This window comes from Balearica regulorum, chromosome 4 (assembly GCF_011004875.1).
Source record: "Balearica regulorum gibbericeps isolate bBalReg1 chromosome 4, bBalReg1.pri, whole genome shotgun sequence".
In the NCBI taxonomy this organism is placed as follows: Eukaryota; Metazoa; Chordata; class Aves; order Gruiformes; family Gruidae; genus Balearica; species Balearica regulorum.
In genome coordinates this window covers 46,827,085-46,852,015 of record NC_046187.1, presented here as the reverse complement: position 1 = coordinate 46,852,015, position 24,931 = coordinate 46,827,085, and the positions used below count along the sequence as shown (strand labels likewise).

The 24,931-nt window shown below is 39.5% G+C and overlaps 1 protein-coding gene across 1 annotated transcript in view; it reads right to left on the bottom strand.

Moving 5' to 3' along the window:
• SNX25 (sorting nexin 25) overlaps positions 1-24,931 on the bottom strand; it is an 87,139-nt gene that overhangs the window by 44,961 nt on the left and 17,247 nt on the right. Inside the window, exons 3-6 of the mRNA XM_075751979.1 lie at positions 20,012-20,228; positions 7,637-7,809; positions 6,566-6,752; positions 546-616 (exon numbers count right to left, since the gene is read on the bottom strand). Coding sequence (XP_075608094.1) covers positions 546-616; positions 6,566-6,752; positions 7,637-7,809; positions 20,012-20,228 — 648 coding nt within the window. The remainder of the gene's footprint in view (positions 1-545; positions 617-6,565; positions 6,753-7,636; positions 7,810-20,011; positions 20,229-24,931) is intronic.

Sequence of the window (24,931 nt, the reverse complement as noted above, 5' to 3'; positions counted from 1 at the left end):
GTATATGTAATAAACATAAGTACAAATGTAAGATGCATGTGCATTTTAAAAAACAGATGTTGCCAAAACACTGCAGAAGGATTTAAAAGCACTCTGTACTGCAACACAAAAACATAATACAATGAAGAGTCAAAATAAAGTCTGACTGACAATTATGCTGTATCATTCCTTCTTTTGTGTTTTGAAAGGAGAACAGACTGAGACTTCAAAGAATGGATTGTATGAAAAAGGAAACAAGATTCTCAGCATACAAATTTGTAATGCCAAAAATCCTAGTTGCAGCAAGTTCTGAAAATAAATGCATCATAGATATGACCTTTCTCATGATCCATCAGCTTAGATGAAGATGAGGTGGGGGGATAATCACACCATGGGAGTTTCTGGAAGAATCAGACAAATGAAACAGAACTGAAATCCTAAAGACACAGCATTTCCAAAATCTGTCTTAAAAATCCCACACACACTGATTGCATATGTATGTCGGGAGTTCAAACAGCTTTTCAAAATGAAAACAACAGATGTGACTTAACAAAATGGAATCTTACCTTTCTGCCTCTTCACTTGGGGAATATTGCTGATTGTGGTTGCCTGAACTATTTCCACTACAATCTGATACCTGGTTTTAAAAACAGTAGGGGATAAGGGTGAAGAGGGAGGAGAGAAGAAAAAAAACCAAACACACAGTATTAATTTTTTACAATGTGTTCTTCATACAGCACACTTAAGAATTAATAAACACTAAACCACTTCCACCTCCTTCTCACCTGGAAACAGAGTCACTTTTCAGTATATCTGCAACCTAAGGAGCAGAGTGCATATGTAGTAGAGCAGGAAAAAAAGGTTATCTCAAAACAAAAGGAAAACATCCAACTAACAATAATATTGCCCCCTTCTCTCAACTGCTGGCACTGCAAAGCCAGTTAATAATATCAGTGAACACAATGTAAAGTCATGCTCTTAACATTAAATGTAAGTTTTCAGTAGGAAACTAGGAGAGGAGTTCAGTTCAAAAGCAAAGAGCTGTCTGTAAGGTTCTTCTAGATAATGCACTAAATATATATATGGACCATATATATCTTAGGACAAAAAAAAAGAAAGTATTACACTAAAATAAGTAAAACACTGAAGTACTACACTCCAAGAATAATTAAAACCTGTTTATCATCTAAAATTATACTACTATGGAAGACAGCTAATGCAGTTAGTAAACTGAATTTTTAGAGTAAAATCAGTCTTGTAACTAACAGACACCATGCACTCAGCAAAGAAAATGACTGCCAGTTAAGTCTTTCATAAACGTCAAAGTTCTGGTCATAACAAACACTCAAATTCCTCTCAGTGTACTTACTTTGGCAGCTATTAATACTGGTAATAAATTCACTAGAATACTTGCTTTAACTCATTCCTGTAGGAGTTCCCTAATCTCATCTATCAAGTTAACTCCTAGATGAAGGCTGAAGAAGCCTCCTGGAAAGTCTGCTACTTCTGTGACTAATTATTCTGTGTTTAAGAAAGAGTCTATGATCCTTAAAATATATTCCCCTTCTTCCATGTATACTACTTTCACCAACATTCTTCAATTCCCCTCATTCCTCTTGCCTCCTATTAACTCTTTTAAGATTTTGATTGTCTCTGCCTCTTCGTATAGACATACAGCTTTACACACGCAGCATATGGTCATTTCCAACTATACTCCCAGGGTTGGTTGTTTTTTTTTCCTGAAGTAATCTTGATTTTACCCGAGTCCTTAAATTACCAAGTTGAAACCTAATAACCTGATTACAAAGCTTTAGTTTTTCTAAACCCTATTTCCTTTGGCCATTACTGTATCTTGGTTGTTTCTACCCACCACCACAGTTCTCACCCAGTCCTTCAGAGGAAGAACAGCCCCAGAGTGAGGGTGGTATTTTGGAGGGTAGAAGTTCCACCTTTAACTCCCTGCTCAGACATACAATTCCCAAATGATTCTGGGCAGCTCACTTGGACTTTTGGTACCTGGGTTATGTCATCTGTAAATGCGTTACAAACAACACTCATTCACCCCATACAGGTAACTGTAAACAAGGTATGGACACCCAAGTAAATACTGCACATGGAAGGTAGTTTCCACGTTTACCTTGCAACTTTTTTCCTTCCAAATTTACTCTCATTTATTCACATTTATGGTTTTGCATGTTTTCATTATCAATACAGCATCTCTTTTTTGTTTTCCTGTTCCTCATTATATCACCATAAGTAAGGGAGATGCTCTGAGTTACATCCTCAAAGATACTATTTATTCCATTCCTCCTAAGCACTGGGCTCTGGCGGTAACTGCTCAGTGAGAGTGTTCTATGTCACCGCACCACAGAAACACCACCCTGGCTACACTGCCAGACCGTGACCCTTTCTCCCTGGAAGTCTATTTCAAATATTCTAGTTGCTACATATTCTGTGGTGCTGGTGAGTAAACACCTAAGAAAGTTTTAAATGTGCTGTATTAATTTTATTTTCAAGAATGAACTGTACTTGATAAACTGGACCAATCATGGGCTCACACCCACATTACTTCTTCCTTTCCACTCTTATCTCTTCCCTATTCTTTGTTATGTTCATCCCTTTCCCTCATTTCTTAAATAAAAGATGACACAGACCCAGTGATAATGGTCTTTCTTACCATGAATTGTGTAGTGACCTTTTGCTGCTATACTAATAAATAACAGAATAAATATAATGCTGATCTTGAAAGCAGAATGAAAACTATCTACTAGTTTATTTCCTTATCACAATTTATTCTCAGAACATTTTTAACTTAGCACGTCTTTTATCTGTAGCCTTCTTCTGACAGAGCAAGTAAATTTGTTTCACATCTGACATGGAAGAATTCATCTTTTCTTCTTTATTTGTAAGCAGACTTCCAATTTATCCACACTAACTTAAATCTGAGGGGAAATGAAGGTGAAATTTCACTGTTTAACTTTTTCTTCTTGAAAGAAATAGGGACCAGACATTTTGTGGAAACTTGATAAAACAGGAATAAAATTCTGACTCCCTTCATGACAAGCAACAACAGAAGCAAACTTTATACAGAGTGACTTCGAAGGATGTTCGTAGATAACAATACAATGGTCCCTTCTCTGGAAGCTTTGTTGGTTTGGGTTTTTTGCCCCCTAAACAAATCCAAATTTTCAGAAAGCACAGGTATGAAAGGAAAAAAACCAAACCAAACCAAAATAGCTCCTCGGAAATCAACGAATGACTTTTTATGAAAACAAACATCAGGTCCCCAAATGTCCCTTATAAAAATGAAAGGGATGTTTCCACAAAGCAACAGAGAGAAGTTCTGCTAAGAGATAAAATGACCAAATGTTAGAGGCCTACTATAGACATTAACGAACTGTGAATTCACAAGTATCTCCAAAACTAATAGGTAGCTCCTGTATCATTTAAATAAGTTCTAAAAATAAAATCCATAAAAGCAATGCAGAAAATCAAGACTGTTTCTTGTTATGGTAACGCTTCTAAGTGAGGATAGAAAAAAGATTTGGAAAACCCTAGTACCATACTAGCCTTTCCGGGAGAGCTATTTGCAAGGCAGAGAGCTGGTACACTTGCTTACAAGGAGATCCAACACACAGTCTCTCACTCTTTTCTGATTTCCTGGCCAAGAGCAACACCACCTATCACCCACAGGTTGCCACCGATCCAGCCAGGGATTTTTCCCTACTTACTCCATAACAAATACCTGGTTCTAATCATAAGAAGGCCTAGCAAAACTCTGTTAATGAAATCAGTCCAGAAGGATGCCTTATGGGACTTCTCTCGTGTAATGTCATGTGCATACATCAAGGAGCACCCAGGAGTCTGAGCTTTCTTGACTACAGTCTGTCAAGAGTCTGAGGAATTGTTATCAGTGCCTCATGGCCTCTTTCATTGAACAATTAATTCAGTAAACAGATAGTAATTAATCTGCAAAGATAAAGCATGGCAGGGATGTTTAAAAAAAAATCAAAAACAAACCATACAAAAAACCCCCAAACCCCAAACAAAAAAAACCAAACCAAAACCCTCAAAACCAAATGAGTTTCCCAGCAACTGTAGTGCCTTGGGATAAATTTCCCCTCAAAGCTAAGCCTACACAGAAAATTGTTACCACTTATATCTGTTCTTCACCAAGATGTTACGTGGCAACATTACGAGTAACAGGAGGAGGCCTACAGTTCATGAATGACATGCACTGGCTTAGAACAGGCACTGAAAAATGATTTCCAAATAAAACCAAGAAAAGGGAATTTTGATAAACAGAATATTACTACCCAGAATAGCATCTAACTGGGAAACTGTTGAACTACAACATGCCAGTAATTTACTTGTTGTAGGAAGAGAACTGGAAGCATTCTCCTCACTGCTGTCACTTTGACAGACTCTGCGTTCCTCAGTAGTAACTGCACAATGGCTTATTTGTTTCCTCTTCTAATTCCTTCTTTATAGATTTTCCTGTATTTCACTGTTGTGATTTACAACCTGAAATATCATTTAGTTTGTTCACCTAAAATATCACCTTTTTTTTCCCATCCATATAGGGACCACTGTTTGGTTTCCTTGACATGGATCTGTAAACTTTCACTAGTAAATGACAAAAGCTTTGCAAAATATACTACATAACTTTGAGATAACTACAGCTTGGCCCGTCTCTCTTCAGGTGCTCCCACAGTGATGGAGAACAGAACAGGAATCCATTCTCCTACAGGGGAATGCTCTTTAACCACCTTCCCAGAGACTGGCTCTATACAAACAGAGGAAGGATGAGCACTGCCTCCAAAATCAAATACTATTTGTCTTTGAAAAGAAGATACATTTTCTCAGACATTTTCCATTCAAATACTGATCAGCTCAGACTGATCAGCATTACATAGGGTGTAGAGGAACATATCTCAAGACAGTGGTAGTTGGACTCCACAGGCTAGAAAGGAAAAACCTAAGTGTAGCCAAACCCACATTATTTCATAAAGCGTATTTGCTATCTGATATTAGAGAACACAATTTAAAGTGACCTATCAGCTAAAAAGAGAGCATATTGAGCATTAATGTGCCTGAACAACAACAGAAGAGTTGGGTTTTTTTTGAAACAAGCAGATCCATTAGTGTGATTATGCTAATAAATATGATGTCAGTTAGGTTTTAGACAGAGTCTAATAGAGACTAATTTCTGCTCTCAGGAAAGGCACACTGGCCCAGAGTAAAGAGCAAATTTTACAGCAGATGAACAATAAGTAGCCAAGCAACAAAATCATTTCACCATCACCTAAATGCATTTTCCTATATCAGAAATGCAAATGGTTTCAGAATCAAAGAGAAGAAGAAGAGAAACTAAGATGTTATTTATGCAGTCCACATACTCCATCTCAGTAAACCATCACTTGGCCTGATCAAGCCAAGTCTAACAAAAGGTCTGGGTCAAAACAGATGACACAGTGGATGAAATGGGATTGATGTGTTTGTGTCTTTCAGATGTTGCTGCAGCCATTTAGGAAGAGAGAATGCCGACCTGCAGCAGCAACTGAAGGCAGTCAGGGAGGAGGGAAAAATACCAGCTCTGGTTGGTGGTAACAGATTAGGACAAACACTTTGGAAATGGCTTCAACAGTCCTCCAAAGCTTTGGCACGCTCAACAAAATCAACTCAAGGACATCTAGGGAGATTCTACAACAGCAGTATCTCTGCTCCCTGCTTCCCAGTCACTTACTCATAATCCTTTCACTTACATCAGAAATCAGAGGAGAAACAGCTCAGCTATAAACATAAAGCAAGCATAAACATCTTGTACTTGGGCAAGCAGGCTTGGGATGCAAGCTGTATATCATGTTAGGATGAAAGATGGAAGGAAAAAGAGATGAGATTGTGGGGCAGAATTAGTATGAAAGTGAGCAGGTGCTATTTGCATTAAAAAACAGGAACATCAAAAAAACTCATGATATGTAGGAGCTCAGAGGGGTTTTTTTGGTCTTTAAGGAATTCTTCCAAGTCCATTAACATGTTTAAGAAGGATGCAATTGGGAAACACCTCCCTGCAACAGTCCAGGAAAACCTCTGATCTAGTGGTAAAATGTGCTGGAACTCAAACGTCTCTTTCCATGTCAGAGAATCACACCAAGGTGCTCCGAGTGCCCAGTGTCCATAGGGTTACTACGCTTCACAGTCACCAGACCACCATGGCAAGCCATACTTCATAAAGATAATGAGGAGATAACTACATACTAGTGGAAATTCAACGTAGTATTTTATTTAAGTCCACAGAGGCAAGCTGTAAAGAAGGGTCTGGTACGCCTTTCAACAGTACAGTCATCTCCAGTATACTACTAAGTGGAATTTTTTAACATTTTCTGCCACTGAACTAAAAAGTTGATTATACTAGGAATTTAACAAATGTTGTGGCTTATCATCCTTACAGTCTCTGCTTCATCAAAGAAAAAGAAATCTGAAATAGAATTTAAAAAGAAAAATCACAATTCATTCAAATAGCAGTAACAGGCTGGCAAAAGCAGCATGTTTAGTTTTGAATAAGCTACAGTGAAACATTAAATACCTCAGTTGTTTCAGGAACTCAACATCAGAGCTGCTGTTAATGAGCTTGATGAACTCCTCATAAGAAGGAGCATATGTGTAGTCTTTCTTCTGATGCTCATTCATCTGTTCTCTGTACTCCAGCTGGCTGAGTAGCATTCGGTTAATATAATCTGGATCACTCAGCAGTTCCACCACTGGTTTCAGGACTGGAGAGGAAAAATATTTTAAAACAAAATCCTTATGCTGAAGAATAACTGCTGTCCTTCAAAAGAAAATTACAGATAAAAGGCAAAAATAAATATGCAAGTTGATAAAAATCCAAGCCCAATCTTCTGGACTACATAGTACATTTGAAACTGGATGTACCTTCTTGATAAAACTGTTTGTTTAGTCTATTACACAAATTGATGTACATTGACAAAGCTGAGCTCTATTTGGAAAATTCCAAGTGTTTTTGTTCTTTCTGCTGTGTGCCTTGAAGGCCATGACATTACAGCCACTATAAATGAAAATTAGAAGTAAACTGAAACACATAATATACTTGAGACTTCATAATTTCTGAATCTGACTTCAGTGACATAAAAAATGACTAGTGTATTTATAATCAGATTAAAGTGTAGCTGATAAAATAAAAAGCAAAACAGAAACCCCTCAATTAAAAAAACCCACACTGGATAAATCAAAGTCTAAAAAAAAACTTAAAGCTGGTATCATGATTCAGATATCATCACATCCTTAAGTCTATGGATTCTAAGTATCTGAATAAAATATAAAAGACCAGAATTATTCATATTATCACTAAAAATAATTCCATGGAAGACTGCAAAAGTGTTCCTCTATGAAAAAAAATAGAAGAATGGAATGGACAAATTGTGTTTTATCCTGAAAGGTGCTAAACAGCCTGGCATCAAGCCAGGAGAGTCAAGTAAGTATATGCTTGATTTTGAGAATGTAAAGTTTCTTACTGGTTATCACAGAAATTAAATTTCAGAATTTAAAAGCAGAGCGTGAAGAGTTATACATAATGAAGTCTGTAATTACTAATGTTGTAGAGGTGCAAATGGTTAATCATCTCTGATCTTTGATCTACCTTTTGTTGCAAGTATTTCTGCAAGGACTATGCGCAAGCTGACCGACTGGACATCCTTTGAGGGTAGGAGACAATACACCAGAATTTGAGAACATTTTTGCAGGAATCTTACTTCTTCATCAGAGCTCCTCAAGCATGGGTGCAGCAAAAAAGGTCTTGGTGGATCTTCCTGCCTAAGGGGGAAAAAAAAAAAAAGAAAGGAAAAAAAGAGAGAGAACTTACATAGCTCTCATATCATGATTAGTCACTAATTGATAAAATACCCAAATTCCATTATCAGGTAAGTAACTTCAGTAAAGAAACACTTTAAACCATGTATATTTTTCAAATCCTGCTAATTTTTCTTCATGATGTTAAGATACATTTCCAAATTCCTTTGTCTTGTCAATATTTTCACCTGCCGAAATAGAAATACAGTATTTTAAAACTGCATCAAATAGAGCGAGCCCAGCAAGTGGGAAGAAAAATGTTTCCCTGAATATAAAAACAATTGTTCCATCATTGAACTTACAGTAAAATCTTGTCCAGTTTTTCAGAACAATCATCAAGACAAACTCAAGCAGCAAATATATTCTTGTAGGGCAAACTAATTATAGACCTGAACCTTTAAGCAGAGGATTTGGGATCACATCTGGTTTAAGAAAGAGGTCTACCTGTTAGATACTGAAGTTACCACCTTTCCTTTGTTACTGGCAAATAAATCTCCCAGTAAATAATGGCCTGTTTGACCTGACTTTTCCTAGAACAACAGTTTTCAACTTGCCACCTGCAGGCTACATCAAATTGGTCAGTGCAGGATAACTTATAGTAACAGACTTGGCATTATCAGCCATCTACACTCTAAGTGGAAAACCAATTTAGAAAAAAGATTAAAAAATCCACCTAGAGGTTTAGAAAGAGGGTGGAATCGTGATGGCAAACAGAGAAAAGTGAATTGAGTCCCAAAGTGCAAAGAAACTTGGCCAGACAAGTCCCCTCAGTAGTTCAGCAAGTGAGAACCAACCATGTTGTTACCAGTATCAGTGGGGTATATAAAGCACGAACATGGAAAGCATGAAACTGTAGGGGCTCAGCATGTGTGTGCAATGCCACCTTTGGGGCAATGCCCCTGTGGGAAGCATGCTCACCCCAGAGGGGGCGAGAGGCCCTGGACTTCAGGCTCTGCTCAGTCTCATAGGTCTGAACCTGCATCTTCCAAGTCCCATCTGAGTCACCTCTTGGACAGACCACAGATTTGGTGAGTCACCTCTTGGCCAAATGAAGTAGCACCACTTGCTTGGATCCGAGTATCTCAGGCATACAGAGATCACACAACCATTCAGAGAAGAGATAAGAGAACGTGCCTCAAGCCGAGTCCTCTGATCAGCAGGCTGAAGCTGGAATATGCCCATGTTATATACTAATAAATCACCACGGAAAAAAAAATAACTAGGGAATAAAATCATGGTTTTCCTCTATCATCCTAAATGCTTCAGAGTCAAGGTCTAACTTGCTTGCCTTCGGCAGAGTCAGATCCTTTCCTTTGGCTAATTCTGGTTCAGCTTCAAGAAGGAGCAGTAGAATACTCTCAGCCTGCTGGGGAAGGCATTCACTATCATCCACTCACTAACTGTAAGGGCTATGCAAGTTGGATACTAATGGACAAAGGAAATCCAAGTTTTCTTGCTGGTTTCACTTTGCATTTGCTGAAAGAATTAGGCTCCTAACTTACAGAAAGTACATCAGGCCTGGAGTTAGAACAGCTACAGTGTGCTATACTATATAGTAACATATTACACTAATATACTCCTTTTCCTGCCACTGAACAGGCAAATAGGTGCTCCCTGCTCCTTGCAGTCATGGTAGGTGCATTTTGGGAAGATGGCAAGACAGAGTCTTTCAGAGCTAACAGTGAAGGGGTGGTAGTGCCTTTGCTGCAGCATGAAGCACTGGGTGGGTGCTGCGCACCACTGAACATGCACAGCAACGTGCTGCTGGATGAGCAAGCCCATGATAGCTCAGCTTGTTGTTTGCAGACAGCTCTTCTGAGCACAGCTCTGAAAGAAAAAGGGAACAAGCCCACCCCACCCTATTTTGTGCCCAATACTGACCAGTTCATCTCCTTGCAGGTGCCAGTGGTTTTCTGGACTTCTCAGAGCACGTTTGACTGGATGTGCAAATGGAATTCCTTAGCGCAGGTCACAGCAGCACCTTTTCTTTATACAAAAACAGCCATAGAAGCAGAGATAAGGTGCCCTAGCAGTTCTTTCAAGGCCATGTGCCTGATGTGCTCCAGTCACAGATTTACAGTTTAACAGCAAGGTGACCATGCCAGTGGTTACAGCAAGACAGACACAGTGTCACCTGAGAGGCACCACGGTAATTTCCAAAGGCAGCCAGGACTGGTCTTCAGTAGAAGGCTCTAAGGTGTTACAAAGGCTTAAATCTGTCACGTTTCATATCAGTGCCTCCTCCCATTGTCTGTAACATCTGCTTCCTCTCCAGAGCTGGAGGCTGCTGTCTCGGTTAGAGTCTACTGACTGTTACTCACAGAACTGCTCCAAGCCCATTGCCTCTGTACATGAATAAGTGACCAAGAACCGTATACAGTCAAATCAAAATTTTTCAGTTAGACACTGCTACCTGGCCGCTAGTAACAGGGACCACGGTGTAACAACTGATTTTTGCTAGTCAGTCCAGGAGGAAATAAATATGTTGGAATAGTAACAATACCCTAATAATAGCTCTAGTTGTGTTCTAATAATACAAGTCATTTGTGTCAAGGTGATCAAAATTAGTTTTTAAATTAATTTTCAGAACAACAGGAATATAAAGATGATATTTGGTTTCAATTTGACTGAAGCCTCTTATTCAATGCCAAATCAAATGTTTTGTTTTCAAACGTGGATCATAGAGGGGGTTTCCATTGTTACAAGCAAGACAAATTTCAAAACAAGTCCCTTGGAACAGCTTGGATGTAAATACTCTTCTGAGGAGCAGTGGTTTATGAAGATGATGTGCAGTCTTCATTATCAACCAGCGCAGGTGGTGCTGAGCTCAGAAAGCTGTTGATCTTGTTCTGGTAGGATCTTTTCTCTCTGGCAGCTGTTTTGCTCAGTGCATTTCCATTCCTCTTGCCTACTCCAGACATATCCTACAGCCTTCTCTACACTGCATTAAACACTCCCCATCACATGCTCTCCCTAAAGGCATTCATTATTTATCCAAAACCAGACACGTCCCGGGCAGACTACTGGCAGACAGAAAGTCTGGGTCATTTATGTACAGACACCTCTTATTGGGGAAGTAAAGTCTTCCTTTTCTAGACAGGTTGGTCCACCCAAAGTCAGCCACTTAGAAACACAGCCAGAAGCATATGCAAAATGCGGGCAAACAGGATGACTTACACTGAACATCAGTTGGCTAGCAGCAAACTAACCTCTCCTAACGACTGATTCCTGTGTATTAACAGCAATAATACAAAGTTAGAACTAAAAAAATGGTGATTGCTTTTTGCTGTGAAAACACAAACCCTATCCTTTTTGGATGTTCTTACCTTATTTGTGGGACATCCTGCATAGCGATTAGATCAAGCTATATTTTCATAACATGCACAAAGCACGAAACGGAGCCATAATGCACGTGAAATTTCACTAAACTGAGATTAGTCTTCTTTGCCTTCAATACCTCTCTACAAGTGTCCTGAAGAACACCAGTCTGTTTGGGACTGCAAACACCCTGGAGCATTAACCGCACCTACACTATCGTCCATGTAAGAAAAGTAATTTCTCATGATCTTTGTCTCCCTATTGTACAAATTTATCCCAGTCAATGGCCAATACGTACAGCTTGGCTGAGTTGGACCTATGCCAGGACTTTTCTGATACACAGTCAACAGAACACAAATGGAAAATGGCATACAATAAACAAGTAGAAAGGCCTTACCCTTCTAATTTGTCCAATGTGTTCTTGCCTACAGGAATGCAAGGGGGGAGTGGAGTTGCATACTGTCCAGTTGACAAGCCATTTAAGAAGAGTCTCAATTTTTTCTTGGAGTTATCTCCATTACCTAAGAAGACATAGCTCTCTAGAAGAGGGATTCTTTCAATTGTTTTCCGAGCTAAACTGTACCTAAAATGTGATCTAAAAAACAAAAGAGAAGGCACAGAACCCCACCAGATTTTTATGAAAAGAATCGAAAAACAAAGTCTTCAGGAAGTCCTTCCCTGGAAGTGTTCAATGCCAGGTTGGATGAGGCTTTGGGCAACCTGGTCTAGTGGAGGGTGTCCCTGGCCATGGCAGGGGGGCTGGAACTACATGATTTTTGAGGTCCTTTCTAACCCAAACCATTCTATGATTCATTCTAAATTCAACTCTAAACAAGCCTTGCATATTAGTGCCAAACAGTTGTGTCAACAAATCCTGCAGTTTTCATTGCTGTTTGGGCAAGAGAAGTAAAGAAGAGACTGAAAGCAGGAGAGGAAGCTTGGGGGGAGGTTTAACAGCTACAAAATAAATTAATATGCCAGTGGTAAAACAGACAAGACAAGACATCCAGGCTTATATCCTCCTTTGCATTTATACATGAAGCATTACAGTTCTATTTGTCTCATTATAACCATTGATCAGCTTGCAGGGAAAATATATTGCATGTCAACAAAAGGTCTTCCCAGAAAACAGCATCCCTTGTAACTCAGGCTTCCCCTTCATTGATAACCATCAAAAAAAAGGAGCAGTGAGCAATCACAGAAGTATTAACACCACTGCTCAGCTACCCAACCACATCTGTTTACTATCGTGGAGCAGGAACTAAGATGTCCTGATCAGGCATAGTCTTAAGGCTTGATATAAAACTCTGTGGGAATGTGATCAAGAGTAAAGAAAGGCGCTGTTCATTTTGCAGGGACCAAGACGAAAAGCAGGAACTTAACTGCAATCTGCATGCATGTACACAAAGCAGAGCACTGCTAGATCTCTCCAGTGTCAATAAAGAGATTAAGCACTATTAAATAACCTAAATAGTAACACAGGCATTATTTCTCTTCCTACCCAATTTTGAACATGTGCTATTAGGACTGTGTGGTTGGATTTTCCAAACGAAAGGTCACTCAGTAATCACAGAAAATTCTTAACCAAAACTGCGTGCAGATATTTTTAGAGAGTGCTTTGAAAGCCCACCCAATTAGCCATAAATTCTGAGCACAACTGTGTGCAGTGAACTAATATAAATGTGGCACTCTAGCAAACAGTTCCAAACCAGGCATGATACAAGCTTTGTAAACCGGGCTCATTTAATCTGCTTTAGGCAATAGAAAAATAATGGTAAGTGGCAACTTAATTCATTTGTGTCTTGAACAATCAAGACTGAAGTAACAGTGACATATATTGGTGTATCAAGATGCAGGTGACTTCAGTGATTTAAAACAGTGGACAGCACTCACGCTTTACACAGCACGCTTATAGGTCATATCCCTCTTCACTCCCCTGTGGCTACAAAGCCAGCCTTAACCTTGCGTTTCTTTTCCGTAATTTTCATTTTATGAAATCTTTAAGCCTGCTCTAAATTTTTAACACTATCCAATGCTATTCCATAGCATCAAAAAGCAAAGGGATTTCCTTCAGCTGCCCCTCAAACCAGTGAAAGATCAGATCCATAGGTAGGGCCTGCCAAAGCAGATACCTTTGTACCGGGTCTGTTCCAAGCAGTACGCTTCTTTGGGACCAAACTGACACCTACTGTAATTATTCCCTGGTCTGAGATTGCTTCATGCAATTATTGAACATCATCAATACTAAGACTTTACCCCTTACTGCTGCAAGCCTGTGAGTTCATCCAGCACTTTATAAAGGAAACCAGAACAGCAGATTTGCTTTGGTATTCCTGAAGATAAGCAGTTAAAACATTACCAATGTTACAGAAATATCATTTCCTTCCTATGCTATAACTAAGCAACTCTGAGCCACTATCAACACCTCTTTAACAACTATTCCCCATTTCTCAGGAATGTGGGACCCACGGCCGTTCTGTAATACTGGACTATCATCTATGACTGGGCTTCCAGGCTTCCCAAAACAGGGACCCCATGGAAATACCTCTTTTTATCTAGGATCTACTCTAGATACCCACACTTTTAATTAGGACCACTTGGTAACTCCCTGTATTGTAAAGACTCATTACAGTAAGGAGTATTAACAGACACTTGGTATTCGTGGTTGGGTACATGCTCTTGATGGGAAGCATTGTATTTTTATATAGTGTCAACCCTCACGATGGCATGGAAGAGCTTATAAATGAATCCTAAAAGGGGTTAAAAAAATTAAAGGCCAACCCCAAAGTTGTTATTTACAATGCCGATGCAGCTTGGGACTTTGCAGGTTTAGGGTTGGCAGTACCTGACCCTTATTCAAGGGCAAGATACTCCAAAATAAGTACACTGATTAGGAGACATGCAGGAGCTTAATGACGACAAACAAGATAAATCTATCTGCTTTGAAAATAGGAAGCAAGCAAATAAATAAGTGATATCCAAAATATAAAACAAAAAAACCAAAGAGTCTGTAAAAACATTAACAACTCTACAGGAAGATTTGTAAGGGTCCTTTGTCTTTAAATAAATAAATAAATAAATCACATGTTCCTTTCAGCCTTGCTATTTCTTTAATTACTCTTTCAAAATAGAGTCTTGCAGAGTTACATTTAAGTCTCAATCAGTGCAATTGTGAGCTGAAGTGCACATGCAACTCTAAATGACTTTCATCAGTACATTCAACACTCACCACGTGCTTTCATTACACTGATTCTGAGAACTCTCAGAACCACATGCAGCCTGCATCTCTTCACCTGTATCGCCCTCAGATCGCTAAGCTTCTTGAGAGTGCAGCAGAATGAAAACTGCTTGATCTATTTGAACTTTCTAAGAAATAAAAGAAACAAATTTAGACCTTACGAACCAGCATCATAAACACACCTGAAAAAAGTACCTACTAAAAAAACCCAACAGCTCTGAAAACAAACCACACCAAACCCAAAAAGTACGACAAAAAATAAGGACAAAGCCAACACCAAAATTTCCACAGCTGCCATTTTTATCAAGATACATCAGCAAGTTTTATAAATCACTTTGCCTAATCTTTACTGTGAAGATAACCCTATCATTTACACATCACACTTACCTCTTTCAGGAAAAAGCTTTTGACACGTCATGTTGATAACAGACCCAAAGAATGTATGAATGGCTTACAAGCTCTGGTATGACCATATCAGTTCTAGGAGGTCCTAATGGTTATTGTGGTGTCTAGGTCACACTCAATCATTAACAGGAAACATGAACCCCACACTTCCCACACTGAAGCTTGAAGGCAATGGCAAGCTTTAGACCTGGTGCTACCCATGAATTAACTTTAACGACATGCTCAGACCTTGGCTTTTTGTGACGGTTTTGTTCTCAGCACTTTCATACAGCTGCTCCCACTGCAACAAACCTGTAAAATTTCATACTAATCCTCTCGATACTCCTTTCCAGAGGCTGAGTGTAATAAGCAGTTCTTGGTATTCCTGGTTTGTGGGTGGCAAATGGAATTATAAAAGAAAAACAAGAACTGTGGGAGGTGTTTAGTAGCTATCCTAACAACTTGGATGCAGCTATAGGATTAACCAAGTTAAATCTCAAGTGCTTAAATTCCCTTTGCATCAATCTACTCTTGATCAGTTTGAAGTGGCATCACCTTTTATTTTTACCGAGTATCTTATCACGCTACATATTGTAATCACAAAAAATACAACAGTTATATATCCTATACGTGCAGAGGTATTCTCGTGGGCCAACAAAATTAAGAACTGAGTTGTCTTCTCTCCTTACCCTGTCAGTAACACATAGAAAACAAAACATGTATGATATGAACTTAAATCCCCAAATTGCTTGTCATACTGATCCTTCAAACAACAATTTCCCCACAGCACCTCCCTCTCTCACACTTTCCATTAAGGGCTTTGAGCCCTTAATTATAGGTTCTGAATCAGCACTGGGAGTAGCCTGTAGCCCGCAAGCATCCATTTTGCTAAGTCATGACTTATGCTGCAAGTCCAGGCACATACACACAAAACTACTTCTAAGCATCCCATCAGATGTCATGTAGCATTCAACCTGCTAGAAGCAGCCTGCAACACCACACATCCACATTTGCTGAAACCAATTCTTCCTCTACCTTTGGGATCAATGTGCCCTAGCTGTTGGTTAAAGACAAACAGAGAACACTCCCAATCAAAAGATGTAGGAGGAAAAAAAAAAAAAAGAAAAAAAATCAGCGTCACTGTAACCTCTTCTCACTTAAGTTTGTTCAAAAAGCACTGATTGTCAGGACATTCAAGATGCAAGGATTAATTATCTTCAAATCCCATTTGCCTATTTATCTCATGTAGGCAAATCTCATTTTGCCTACACTGCAGTTTAGAGACCACCAGCACAGGGTGTTACTTATCAAATATTAATAGTTCTGTAGTAATATCTGATGTGGTTACACTTAGCCCACAATAAGCATAAGGGAACTTCCTCTTCCTATCATGTGGACAGCTTCACAGAAAGATGCTTACTATTTGTTTTCACTTTGCTAAGTCCTTCCGATACTGACCGTGCATTTCATCCAAAGGAATAGCTGTCTCTTGCTTTCAGCAAACATACCATGTTACCAGAGTAATGCTACATTCCTGGGATCAGGTAATTCTAGCCCCTGAAAAGTATACTGGCACCACAGACAATGCTGCACCCACGCACCAACATGAATGTTTCCAGCATTATATACCACCTTACTCAGCTCGCAGTCCATCCTCGATCACATAAAATGGCATTGGCAGTATTCAGCTTGCTTATATTCTGCTTAAAGTAGCCAAGGAAATACACTTAAACAAGATATTATGAAGGAACAAAGGGATAAAGGCTGCTATAAAACGAGAATGGCCAAATACTACCCTCTCTACCCTGCAGAATGCACTTGGCTAATCCTGTTATAAATGCGCTCCTGATTCCGTACAACATAGGGGAAAAGAGCAGTGGCTTCTACCAATAAAGCCAAGGCTTACATTTCTTCCATATCTCAAACTCATAAAATAGCTAACACTGGACACAGGGAAGTATTCCATTTCTATACTGAGCTAGTATTAGGAATGAAATGGTTTCCTATCTAAAATATTCTAAATTGTCACAAATTTTGTAACTGAAAAGTGACAGGATCCTTTGGAGCCCCAACTGGACCTCAAGGTACACCCCAGCCACACATGTAAGATGAAAAAGTTGTCTTGCCTACAGCTTGCATGGCTCTGTGTCACCCCAGACAGTTCTGCCCATGGCTAGAGGAATGTCTCTGCCCTTATTTCACTCTGTAGAAGTGTCTGGCAGGTGCAGGAGAAACAGTCATCGTTAAAGAAAGCCAGGACATAGAATAAAGAAAGGGGAAACAGATCTAACACTGCCACATTTCTTGCTCCCAATTCCAATGCCTCCCACTGGCCAGCATGGAAGTGGCCTCTCCTCTTCGTGTGCTCTCCCTCATTCAGGGAAGTTTTTTGCTCATCTGTTGGCCTCTGCTGGCCATTTACCTTGAGCTGTTTATTACTATGCAGAGCCTCACTATAATTAAGATAAGCCAGAGGAAAAGCAGGAACAAAGGGAAGGACTGTAGCACCCTTCCTCATTCTGAAAGGCTGCAGCCTATTTTCATGCCCTCAGACATCCCCATCTATGAGATATCACAGGTTGAAGTCAGTCAGTGAAAGCAGAAAAGTAAAGGGATTTCTGTGGCTGACGTGCACCCAGTGACAAAACACATAAACTTCACACTGAAGAAGCAGACAGCTGCATGTCCTCCTGGGCAATCACAGTTTCTTTCCCTTACTTTAGTGGATTTATCTGTTGTCATATAGGAAAACTGAGACAAAGTGGCTTAGGTGGCCAGAGATGATACAAGAGGTATTTAAAACTTCGTAAGTCACCAGATAACAGACAAAATGCCCTTTGCTGTCACCCTGCAATGTAAATTCAGCAGTGGAAATGAGATGCGGTGCTCCAACAGGCATCACAACAGGAAAGATACCTTGCTCTAATTACAGTCTCTGTTCCACTATATCATCCAAAACTAACTGGATTCATTATTAGAGATACAGAGGGAAACATAAATGCCAATTTAAATTTACTACTGTCTTTAAAATGTTGATGGAAAGCAAAGGTCTTCTTCAAGAAGATCTCTGTGTTGCCTACCTTAGGAAGAAGAATTTTCTGTGTTTGAACTGTGGCAATATAGAAATGAATCAAAGGCTTTCCAAGAAACTCGTATCTTCCAAGCTAGAAGTGACATAATTTGTAGTTCTCAGTTCTCAGCTTAAAATGTCAGCAGGTTCTAGAGCAGTAAACTCCATAGCAGTAGGCAATTTAGTACAAAACTCGAATTATTCTTAAAACCACAAATTCCCTTAAAAAGGAAACAGTATCAGAGTGTTTGGCTGTGCTTCCACGTTTATTCTATGCATGCTCAGATCACCCGGCAGTACAAATTCAATCTGTGGCATATGAGCACTATGTCACATTTCTGTTGACTTTGCCATAGTGCATACAAAGCATTTAAGCACTCTCTCCATCTGCCAAGAAAAGGTGAGCCCTGTGCAATTTCCATAAAGCTTCCTGGACTTTTTGAACAAGTTTCAATGTACAGCATGAGGATATACTAGCATAATGCCACTGTTAAAACCAGACCTTCCTCCTTGTGAATTCACAGCTTTGCAGTATATGAAAAACAGTCAATGGGTCCAGTTTCAACCTATACAAAATCTGCAGTTACAGCTATGGGGTTTGTTGGGTTTTCTTTTTAACCCACGATCACATTAATTCTTTACAAGATTTTCTTCATTACCATGTTAATGCAGCCTGCCTTATCCAGCATTGACTAAGGTGTATTTACTATTCCAAAGTGAAAAAGTTAATTGGAAAATACCCAAGAGAATTTATTTTAGCTCTAGATAATGGAAATAACAATCCAACAAAGACCTAGAGGAAGTGGTCCTAATTCTCAGTAGATAAGGAACCTCATCAAGAATCAGCATTAATAATAAATAATAATTCTGCAATTGTAGATTCTATGTCCCCAGCTTCAAACAGGAAAACATTTACACTTAAAAAAATCCCCGTATCCTAATTTTTTAACTGTTTAAATAAAACTCTTCCCAAAAGCAAGCACTTTACTGCGATAAAGGGCAAGTAGAAGCATAATGCTTAAAAATCACAGAGCACACTTAGGAGCTTTACCTGACCAAGAGGTTTCTACCATATTCCAGAGCTGAAAGAAATATCTGGAATCCAATGCAAGATCTACTGCAGTGTGTATACACCTTCATTTCTTTTCTTGACTGTAACCACTCTTTAGTTTCTTTTTTGTCTTTATTTCCTACACATGAGCTTACATAAAGCTGGCATCTATCACAAATACATTAACTCTATCTTCTGCTTCAGAACAGAAAGAAGTGTGAATGGCAGCACACAGACTGGTCACTGACAGAAAACAGTTGATCTTTTTTCTCTGGTGTTAAAAATATGTGGATCTAACTGTAGGCCAAACAACTACATAGTACAAAATGTATATTCTAAATCTGAATGACCAAGGCATATTTCAGTTAAGATAACTGAAACGCAGGTGAGTGCAGACATAAGCCCAAATTTGATGCAGAATTACACAAACTGCATTGTGCATTCAGATGCGGGAACTGCATAAACTAAGAGTTTCCATTGGTAATTACAATTTGGGTGCAACTCTAGTATTTAGTGGACAGCTGACTTTTTTAAGTGGACAAAGAAAGCCTTGCCAAAAAGGAAAATCATGGAATTAGCAAGATAATCTAAACAGAGAAAGCAAATTCATCCAACAATTTTTCCAGTAGAAAAATCTTGTTATTGCAGGACAGGCCACCTACAGAAACCACAAGGCTTTGCCTCCCATGGCTAGAAGAAATGGGAAACTGAATGGAATTAACCCTGGTGCTATTTCAGGAAAGGTGCAAATAACTATCTTCTTGTCTGCTGACTGCTCTGATAGCGCCTCTCCTTTCCCTTGCAGGTTCACACTACTTGCAGGAACTGCTCACACAGCCCACCTCCCACTGTGAGCAAGGGATTCAAGGATGAAATGGAAGCAGCAGTGAATCCAAACTCAGAAAAAGGAGGACAAGCGTGTCCTTCCATGGGTCTTATAGATGCCCTGAAGCCTGCTTGATCTCTAAAACTGGTAATAAGCTTGAAGTGTTTACTTTATCAGTCACCTACAAAAGTGTTACAGTCTTCATTACTTTGATACAGCACATCTGAAAGCAAAGAGAGCTGCAGCAAATTCCAATGAAATGCAGAGTTTTATTTTTACCTGGCGTTGGCTCCTTTAAGGTCACAGAAGTGTGAGAGTAAAGCTTTCACTACATCATTGCAGACAACTTTAACTACATCAATGTGACTCAGCCTCTGTCGCAGCTGCTTGGCAATCTCCCAGAAGTCTTCAGATAGCAGCTGGTACAGTTGCCCTTCATCTCTGCTGAGTTGCCCATACCAGGACAGGATGTAATCTCTATAGCTGTAGTCAAACACTGAAAGGAAAAACAAAACAATAAATAGCAAAAACTGCAAAAGAGGAAGGCACACCAAGATAGAAAGAACATAATCCTCTACCCTTCTCAAAAATTAGATGGGTAATGGGTTTCATATCTTCTTCTTTGGGTTTTAAATTCTTGCCAAAGAAAGTAAGGTTGGTGAAGTTACAGAAATCTGCAACTAAGAGGTTACTGGAGGTTGTTTTAGAAAGCAAAGCCTGTAAGTGGATTTGCTCAGACAGTCAGGTTACTAGCTACACACAACCTCAAACTAATACCTGTCTCTCAACAGTGAATTTGGTTATATGAACTAGCATATAATCTGACTGTGTCTAGGCTGTTGCAGACTGAAACCAGCGTTCTTTACATAGGAATTCAAGTCTCCACTCCAAAGTCACAGTTAAAAGTGGAGGTGGTAAGATTTTAGTATTTCAAAAGACATATACAATACTGAACAACACTGCAGAAAGTACATTATAGGATCAGAAGAGCTAGAGATAAGAGAAAAAAAGTAGATTAGTGAGACAGCATGAACTTCAAAAATGAGGAGCTATTCCAAACCATATCTACAAGCAATAACCAAGATTACTGTAATTCCAAGTCCCATGGTAACACTATCGTCTACCATTCTGACTTTTCTTTTTGACAACGTTTGCGTGCCACTAGTTTTACTGATGTTGCACTGTAGCAGATGTCCCCGGAGGTCTAAGAGGGAGGAGGAGGTGTTCAGAGAGCATGCATGAGCCATGTCTAGCAGTTACTACAAGATGAGGAAAAAGTTGGGATGGAAGAAGAAGCCAGTTTGCATCTACCAGAGGCATAACTGAACAAGAAGGGGCAAAACAAGTGACATGCCTGATAATCTGAGCAGCTTTTTTACCAGACATCCTGATTTCAGACTTTTTCTTTCTTACGTTCCACTTTGATAGAAGTTATTTGTTTTATAGTAAACTATAAAAAGCTTCCTGGCACTGCAACAGTGATCTAATAACATACTAATAGAACAACTTAAGTTGAATACTTTTGCCTGCCTGCAATACCAGCAGATCTCATCCAACACCACCTTGTTAAAAACATTTCAAAAGAAAAGGCTAAAATTGATAAAAGTCAAATGCTTCATAAAAAAAACCCTCCTCAGGTTTATAAAGAAAGAAACTGAGACATTTCACTGAGTATGCCAAAACAGCCTGACAGAAGTCACCTCCAGAGGCTGAGGGCTTGTGTCTTTCTCCCAATCCCTTTGTCAATGCCCCCTTCCCTAGACAGGGATCCCAGCTGCTTGGCTTCCCTACCCTCTAATTCCAGGCTCCTGGCCCCGTTACTCCAGCGTCGGAGCAGTCAGGTGACAATGTGCTTGCCTGGAAGGCAGCTGAAATTTTTTTGCATATCTCACAGCTCACTCAGGGACAGGGATCAAGTGATTACCTCTGGCTCTGCCTCTTCCTCCTGTTCTCGTGATGCTCCTGGTTCATCATCATCATCCCTAATTAAGCAAACTAATTGTTTTGTGTATTTCCTCTCCTATATAGGGGCAACTGATACCAGCACAGGTTGGTTTTTTTTGGTTCACCTGCAGTGTCTGTCACTGGGGCTTCAGTAGCCACAGTGTCTGTCACTCTGTTTTCCCTCTCTTCCCCCTGAGGGTGCTGCCTACCATCGAGCAGTGTTTGGTAGATACAGGCCAGGGCCCAGCACAGCACAGCAAGTTGTCCCTCTTTGAAATCGCTACAGTATTTTTCTTTCAAATATTCTATCACTCCCTCAGGGTCCTGTAGTCGTTTGGGAGTGTAGTTCCAAACCACTGGAGGTGAGAAGGCCTCTAGATACCTGCCCGTATTCTCCCACATGCAATGCCACCCGCGAGTATCCAGCCTTGGGGCAGATCCCTGGGTGGTATTCTTAAAACAATTTCTTGTAACCCTAGACAAGACCTGGAACACATTCAGGAATGTGCTGGTTTTGGCCGGAATAGAGTTAATTTTCTTCATAGTAGCTGGTATGGGGCTGTGCTTTGGATTTGTGCTGAAAACAGTGTTGATAACACAAGGATGTTTCAGTTATTGTCAAGCAGTGCCTACACAGAGCCAAGGCCTTTGCTGCTCCTTACACCACCCCACCAGTGGGATGGCTGGGGGTGCACAAGGAGTTGGGAGGGTACACAGCCGGGACAGCTGACCCCAACTGACCAAAGGGATATTCCATACCATATGACATCATGCTCGGCATATAACTGGAAAAGCTAGCCGGGATATGGGATTGCTGCTCGGAAACAGACTGGGCATCAGGGTTTTTCTTCCTCTGCAAGTGGTGAGCAACTGCATTTGTACATCACTTGTTTTGGTTTTACATATATATATATGTATATAATTATTATTGTTGTTGTTATTGTCTTCCCTTGTTATCCTATTAAACTGTCTTTATCTCAACCCATGAGGTTTTTTTGTAAGGGGTATTTTTTTTTCCTTCCCCATTCTCCTCCCCATCCCACTGCGGGGAGGGGGGGAGTGAGCAAGCAGCTGTGTGGTGCTCAGTTACCAGCTGGGGTTAGACCACAACAAGTTTCCTTGTTACTTCTCAGGCTTGTTGCCCCTCCTGCATCACAACAGTTTAACTGTGCTGTTCTCTATAAAATTTGGGGTACTTTAGACCCCAGAATGAGCAATAAAACAGCTTTTAGAACTTTGTTTAAAAAAAAAAATTAAAAAGGACACCAGCCACAGACACTAACAGCAGTCTGTGGTGGAGTAAGACACTGCCTCATCTGTATGTGTCATCCTGGCCATGATGTGCTGCTGCTGCTTTAGTTTCATGCCTATTGATGCAGCTGATGCCTCTTTCAGTACTCTAAAGAAATACAGAAAACAAATTTTATAGAGTGCAGCTTGCTTCCTTCAGAAGAGAAATCTGCTCATGAATTTACTCTCATTAATTTTACACTCCACGTTCTCTAAATCATTGAAACCAACTGGTCAGAAGACAAGAAAGGAATAAAAAGAAAAGCCCAACACACTTTCAGGACAATACCTTACTATGACTAACTCAGCTGCTACAAACATGAAACAAATTTCTTCTGATCAAATCAGATGCAGTGACAGCAGTGAGTCTGGTGCAAAACTGCAGAAACTTCTACTGGGTTTTCTGAATTAGTTCAGAAGATCCAAGTCCTCAGTGGTTATAAGCTGATTAAAAGTCACTCCTGCATGAATGTGAAGTTGAGCCTCTTCAATTTCTCTTTTTAAAGACTGTAAAGTAAAAGTGTTGGGAGTAGAGAGGCAGAAGCTTGTGTGGAGATTAGTGAGGACACCCCTTTGGACCCTTCCTTCATTCCTATCCCCACACAGGTCTACAGTAACTGTTATATCTTCTTCCACATTCATTCATTCAGAGGTTCCGCAGCACCACAAGAGCCAGTGGGTCAGACTGGCTTCAAATCTGCAATTTGCAGAGCTTCACATCAGACAGTTTTTACATTGCTAAGATTCATTACCCAACTTTAAGAAAAATAACACAGAAATCTGAATAACAAGGACTAAATGCCTACCCATTTTCTCAAGTTACCATTAAAAAAACAGACCAGAACTATTCTCCCTATGTAAATGCAGACACACACTTCCAAGTTTAAAAGTAGTAAATATTCTTTCCTGAAAGCACCGGAGAGACCAGAACCATTCCATTAAGTTATGGTCAAATGCACTGTGACTGTACGCACAACAGCATAGAAAGTACAGCTACAACACTGGCTTGAGTTATTCTACTACTGCAAGCATCACAATCTGTAAAATAGAAACGCAACATTAATACGAATTGTGTTAAGATCCTGCATCAGGAAACCACCATCAAACAGCCAAGAAGCGTTATTATAACGTTGTGCTACTACAACACTAGATTTAACATGCATGATGTGGTTATCATAAGCTATACTTGAAGAAAAATACTTTCAATAAAAATTTAATGGAAAAAGATGACAGACTATACCACCACGAAGTACCTGGCAAAGGTACCAAAATGTTAAATGCTTAGTTGTTACAGCTACTACTTTTTCCCCCCTGCCAAAAGCCAATTCAGTCAAAAAAAAAAAAAAGCAGCCTTATCTTCATCCTCAAAAATCAAACTAAAATATTAAAGCTCCTATACTGAAGTCCCTAAAAATTACTAATAAATACTCTGAATATGCAACTCTATCATTTCCAAGATATTAATTTTTAAATTGCAAGAGATAAAGGCCATTATTCACTTATTGTATTCTAGATTTTATTATGCTTTAGCTATACAATATAAATTAAGATGATGAGGTTTTATACTTATCTTTATTTATTGAAGTTTCTTATGCCCACTAAATATTTAGACCATGGTGTTAAAGGCTGGCAAAGTGCTGTGTAAATGCCCAGACTTCAGTGACTGGGAACCTGCCCAAGTAACTAGCAATAATGATTTATAGATGTCAGTTCTCTTGTTAAAGTTCATGCTTGGAATAAACACTAGCATTTCTTGGTTTACTTGCATTTTACAATATTATTCAAACTCTATGAAACAAACATGTTTAATAGACTAGATGTTATCGCTGTGCATAGATGCATGGCGCCTGTGCAAAAAGGATCACACCCTGAGAGTCTCCTATTCCACACTGTCTGGTTTATTTTTATTAAAATTTTCTTGACATTTGCTTCTTTAATAAATATTATGAATGTGCAGAAAAAACA